The following is a 6,000-nucleotide window of genomic DNA, read 5'->3' on the forward strand; positions in this document are numbered from 1 at the left end:
GGGGTGGAGAACAGGAGCCCCGGGGCCTCTGTCGCTGTGGCCAGGCTGTGTGCTCCGGGGTCTCCGGTGCCTCTGGCCTCGGTGTCCTCATGGGCCAGCTCTGAGCACTGAGGGGGATGACGCAGGGGTGTCACAGGGGGTGGGGAGCCCTGTAACGTTGCACCGTGGTGTTGTCTCAGACACACGCACGCGAGGCTTCCATGGTCTTGGATGGTGGAAGGCACATCCCCAAACCTTAGAGTTCAAGGTGAAGATTCTTAGAGTCTGTAAGACAGGGGTGAGTCTGGGGATTCCGTGAGTGTTGCCCCCACTCAGAGGGTGATGGGCCAGGACCTCTGCACCCCCCGCCCCCACCCGGGCTCAGGGATCTCAGCAGAGAGACTCAAGGTGGTATCTGGATGCAAACCTCGTCCTAGATGGGGCCTACTGCACACATGCTCTTCCAAGAGCGAAAACACACATTTCTCCATTCTGTGTCATCCACAAAAGGACCCACCGGGGAGAAGGAGGGAGACTGGGGGCGGGGTGGGGCTTCCAGAGGAGGCGTGGGCAGAGCCAGCGCCTGAAGGATAAAGAATAGGTATCTGGGGGCCAGGAGGGTCTAGTGGCTACGGGGGGCAGAGTGAGTCTTGTCCGGGGGCAGAGCCCGGCAGGGAGTGGGGGAGGACGTCAGGTGGGGCTGAGAGGCCAGAGAAGTTTGCTGGGGCTCCAGGCCCCCAGGAGCCATGCCAGCACACGCGCTTTGGAAGGTACTTCCTGCTTCAGAAGATGGGGGCCAGGACCTACCGGGTGCAGGTGCTGGGCTGGGTGCTGGGTGCCGAGCCCTGGAAGTGGGGAGAGCCACAAAGAGGGAGCAGACCCTGCCCCCTGAGGGCATCGGGAGGGCATCGGGATAGGGACACCCGTATTGCGCTGATGACGGAGGGTGGGCGGGGGGTGATCGGCACAGGTGGACCACGGTGGGTGTGTGGAGCTCTGGCGTTCTGTCCCTGTGGCTGCCCCTCCCTGGGATACGGGCTCAGTAAGAACTCATTCCTCCCAGCTGTTCTACCCACTCCCCAGGGCCGGAGGGTCCCCTCCGGGGGCACACAGAGGCTCCTCGGAGCGGCCGCCCGCGGTCGATGGTCCTGTGTGCTCAGTGCCAAGCTGGCCGGCTCTTGCCTCCAGACTGGGCCAGCCCCCCATGCTGGGAGCGGGTGGGTGGTCCCCCCTGCTAAGTCTTACTCAGTTAAATGGGAGGGTGGGTCCAGGGCCGGGGCCTCCCACCCCTCCCCCACCTCAGGGACCCAGGGCTCAGGTCCCAGGGGCGCCTGGGTGACGTGGGGTCACCCACGTTGGAGGGGGGTGGCAAGAGGGAGCCACCGCCTGCAGGATCTTGGCAAGGAGACGATGGGGCAGCCGGGGTCAGCAGATGTCCCTGGTGCTCTGGGTAGCTCAGCGGGGTTTTCCAAGGGGAACATCTGGACGAGGGAGCCTCAGGCGGGAGTGTGGCTTTGGAAGATAGGTTTAATTGGCCGGCAACACAGTTTTTCACTGGAGAGGGAAACCAGCGCTCTCCCTCTGCCACGGCCCCGTGTGTCCTGAGGGTCCGTCTCACAGGCCCCGGGGAGGCTGAAAGTGAAGGACGCACCCAGTGACAGTGGGGAGGGGAGGGGCCGCCCCTTCCCTGGGCACCTGCTGGAGCTGCGCGGCCCTGGGTGGGGATGGGACCCAGCAGCCTGGTGGGAGGGGTGGGGTCGCCCCTCCTTGGGGCCGGAACCCTGCACGGCCAGGTGGGGGCTCCGGCCATGCTGTCTCTCCCATCAGTGCACCAAGACCTGCGGGGTGGGCGTGCGGATGCGGGACGTCAAATGCTACCAGGGGACTGACATCGTCCGTGGCTGCGACCCGCTGGTGAAGCCTGTCGGCAGGCAGGCCTGTGACCTGCTGCCCTGCCCCACGGAGCCCCCAGGTGAGGAGGGGGGGGGGGGGCTGACAAGGCGGGCAGAGCCAGGGGCCAAGGGGACCAGGAAGATCGAGCGGCTACGGACACCGAGGCCTGGTGGGGGGGCGAAGGCTCCCCCTGGGATGGCGGAACCCGGCTGGGAGGTGAGGGTGGGGAGGGCGGCAGGTGAGGCCTGACTGGGGCTGGGTGTCCCCAGGAGCCCCACCAACACCTGTATCTGGCTTCAGAAGGTGGGGCCGACCGGGCGGGAACCAGGAGTCCGCGGTGACTCAGCCTGAGCCGGGCACACGGGAGGCGGGGGTGGCCGGGCCTGACGTGGGGCCTCGGCGCCTGGAGGAGGAGCGAGGGTGCTAGAGTCTGAGGGGGGTGCCGGGACAGGTGACCCGCTCTGCTTCACACCTGTTCTGTGGAGGGGACACCTGTGGGCCTCCTGGGAAGGTTCGGGCCTCCAGGGGTGAGGTCAAGGACTCCTCCAAACCCTGGCCCTGGGCATCACCCTTGCTGTGTGCAGATCAGACCCCTCGGGGGGATGGCGTGGTGTCCTGGGGAGGGCTGGGGGCAAGGGTGGCATAGTAGGGCTGGAGGGCCCGGCGCGGGTGGGAGGCCCATTGCCCCTGGAAACGGGCACGTAGGGGCCACCTGTCCACGGGTGCTGCCGGCGGGGGCCACCCCCAAGGTGGTGGGGCGGGGGGGTCCTGTCGAGTTTCCACCCCTTGGCCACCGGTGATGCCCTCCCCCCCCCCCCCCCCCCACCGTGTCCCTTCCCCAGACGACAGCTGCCAGGACCAGCCAGGCACCAACTGTGCCCTGGCCATCAAGGTGAACCTCTGTGGCCATTGGTACTACAGCAAGGCGTGCTGCCGCTCCTGCAGACCTCCGCACTCCTAGCCACCCCGCAGCCCCCCAGAGACCCGAGCGCTCGGCCCCGGGGGCCCCCCAGCGCCCGGGGCCCCTCTGCGGACACCCTTCCCGCAGGGCACCCGGGCCGTGAAGACGTGACACTGAGCCTCTGCTCTCCCCCGGGGAAGGAGAGCCCCCCCCTGCCCCCACGAGTGCGCCCCGGGCCCCCGCCCCTGCCCGGGAAGGTGTCTTAGGGCTGCAAGGACGGTCGTGTTTGTGGGTCCCACCGGCCAGCCCCCGGCTCCACCCAAGGGGCCTGGGAATGTCCTCTCTCCCTCCCGGGCTGTGGGGTCGAGGACCGGGGCTGGGGCGGCGGGGAGATCCGGGTGCCGCCGCCTCGGACCCGGATCCTGTTCGGGTGTGCCCCTTCCAGAGGAATTGTATCTCGCAAGTAGCGTCCACTTGCCTCGTTCTATGAAGCTCTCGCGCACGGAGGGACCCGCTGCACTTTACGCCCCAGGAGGCGGCACTCTTTCTCACGGCACACTAGGATATGGTCGTCAGCCAGTGCTCCTGTATGTTAATAAAGTGGTCGTATTTATGGCGGCATCGTGGGCTCCCAGTGGCTCTGGCGGGAGGTGTGCGGTGGCCGTCGGGCTTCGGGAGCCAGGCTGTCCCGCGCTCGAGTCTGGGAAGACCGGCTGAGGCCTGGGTCCGGGACCGGGCTCGGGGCCTAGGACCCGAGCAGCTGTGCCTCCCTGAGGAGGGGACGGTCGGGGAAGCAGAGCTGGGGTGCCTGCAGGGGTGACGGGGGTCAGGAGGCATCGGGACCCGGATGTGTTCTCAGAACCGAGCCGGTCTCCCGCCTACTGACCGAAGTGGAACCTAGGGAGGGGGCTGGGGGGCTGGGGGAATTGTACGACCTGAGCCTTGGGAGAAAAGGCTGGCCTGGAGATGTGTAGGGGGAAAACAGGAAATGAGGCAGGGGCGGGGGTGGGCCCCAGATTGGGAGCTCAGGAAATATCATCCGTCGTTACTGTTCCTGAACCTCCTAGAAGGGCTAGTTAATCTGGACTTGGGTGGGGGGTGTGCAGGGCCACTGGAGGGCTTCCTGGGGGAGGTGGTGCTTAGGCTGGTCCAGCAGCAGGAGTGGTTCTCCAGCATGAAAGAAGGGGAAGCAGCCAGCACAGAGTCTCTAGGGAGAGGGTGGGGATGGGGAAGATGCTGGAAACCTGCTCTGGCCTCCACTGGGGGCGGGGGGAGGAGGACCAGGGTGTCCGCCCAGCTCGGGAAGCAAGACTGCCATGGGCTGAGGGTGCCACGGGGATCGTCTTCTTCAGGGACAGGTAGCAGGGCAGCAGGCTGCTGCCAGAGCAGGGCCCGGCACCCAGCGCTCAGGGCAGCATTGAGGGTGCTGCTCAGTGATGAAGGTCACTGAGGCCCTGGGATGGGCTTGCGTGAGGTCCCCAGCCCCAGGAGAGGTGAGTCACAGTAATCCAGGGGTCTGGGCCCTCCCCGATGCACCCTGCTGCTGTGCCCTGTGGTCACCCTTGCCCCCGGTCCTCCTTTCGGACCACACTCGGCACTTCCTGCGTGCCAGGCTCTGCCTCCAGTGCTCTATCAGCCCTGCTTCACGAACCTCCCAAGAGCCCCTGAAGCGGGCGTCGTTATCACCCCCCCACCCCGTGCTGATGGCCAACACGGGCCCAGAGGCCATCAGACACTGGTCCCAGGTGACTCAGCCGGTCACCCCCACCCCGCTCTCCAGGAGCTCAGAGTTTAGGCCAGCGGCTCCCAGACTTGGCAGACGGACACGGCACCCTAGACGTGGCGTGCCTAGACCCAGGCCCCCAGATGGGAGAGGAAAGGCGGACCCTGCCCGGCACTGGGCAGGACGGGGTCCCCTCCCGGAAAGTCCCGGGCAGAGGTTCGGGCTGGCTTGGAACTGCAGGCAGACCGAAGGCGGTGGCGGTGGCGGTGCTGGAGATGAGTTTTATTGGCTTTCTCTTTTCTCGGGGAGCACGCAGCTCCCCGCGGGTCCCCACAGTGCAGCTGCATGAACTCACAGGGATGGGTGTTCACCTCATTTTAAGTGGAGCTATGAATCTACACAGAGAACAGAGACCAGGGAAGGAAACAGGAAACGGGAACAGAACAGCCACAGGAAGTGCCGCCTCCTGGTGCTCGCCCCCCACCCCAGCCCACCCCCCAAGCAAATGCGCAAAACAAACTCATGGGGTTCCACAAAGGAGGAGAGCTTGGGCTGCAGGGAAGCTGGGGGTGGATTCCATTAGCGTGTCCCAACTGAGGCTGGAGGTGAACGGAAGGAGAAAGTAACAGGAAGCTGAAAACAGTAAGCCCTCCCTAACTCTGCTCACGTCCGGACGACTCTGGGGCATTCAGCAAGAGGCAGGTGCTCGGGCTGTCCTCGGCTCAGGGGCCCTCAAAGGCTGCTGTGTCTTTTAGGAAGGTGGCTTCACCGAGGAGCCTGGCAGACAGCAGCTACCCTGCCTCTGGGGCCCTGCTGTGCAGGAGGAGCTCTCACCCCTGGCCGGTGGGGGAGCTGCGTTCCCCGTGCCCCTGGTCACTTCCCTGGGGTGACCACTGAGCATCACTTCCCCAGCAGAGGGAGGGAGCTAGAGAGGGGCTCCCAGGGAGACCTCAGCCCTGCTGGCAGCTTGGCGGAGAGTGGGCTCAGTTGAGGTCGGACGTGGAGAGAGAGCAGGATCCGGGGCCCTGCTCCCAGATCCTCCTGAGAAACGGGGCGGGTGCGACAGTTCGGGTCGGTGTCCCCTGGGACCAGAGCTCGAAGGGCTCTGGATGCTGAGGCCCAGCGGGTGGGAGGGCCTGTCACAGGCCTCATGGGGGGAAAGTGGGTCTGTTAGGTCCTGCTCCCCGCCCTGTGCACCCCACCACACCTGGACTTCCGAACGGGGTGCCTGTTTCAGTGCGGGTGCTCCCACAGCAGGTGGTTGGCCCGTGGCCTCCTCTACCCTCTGTGCCTCCCTCTTTCACCAAAAAGCCAGTTGAGGCTGTGAATCCCGAGGGCCTGGTTGCCCCTGAAACTTCTGGGACATCTGCAGGAAGGCCAGCCCAAAGAGCGTCTCCGCGGCTGGGCACCGGAAGCCAAGGATGTGCGTGTGAGCGGGAGGGCGCCGGGGGGTGGGGGTGGGGTGCTCCGCGCCCCCCGCCGTTCTGGGACTTAATACTTGGTC

At 66.1% G+C, this 6,000-nt stretch overlaps 1 protein-coding gene across 1 annotated transcript in view; it reads left to right on the forward strand.

Annotated features, from left to right (window-relative positions):
* ADAMTSL2 (ADAMTS like 2) overlaps positions 1-3,477 on the forward strand; it is a 36,395-nt gene extending 32,918 nt beyond the window's left edge. The window contains exons 19-20 of the mRNA XM_047831425.1: positions 1,807-1,951; positions 2,715-3,477. Coding sequence (XP_047687381.1) covers positions 1,807-1,951; positions 2,715-2,833 — 264 coding nt within the window. The 3' untranslated portion in view covers positions 2,834-3,477. The remainder of the gene's footprint in view (positions 1-1,806; positions 1,952-2,714) is intronic.
* The last annotated feature ends 2,523 nt before the right edge of the window (positions 3,478-6,000 follow it).

The sequence above is a fragment of the Prionailurus viverrinus genome, chromosome D4 (assembly GCF_022837055.1).
Source record: "Prionailurus viverrinus isolate Anna chromosome D4, UM_Priviv_1.0, whole genome shotgun sequence".
NCBI lineage: Eukaryota > Metazoa > Chordata > Mammalia > Carnivora > Felidae > Prionailurus > Prionailurus viverrinus.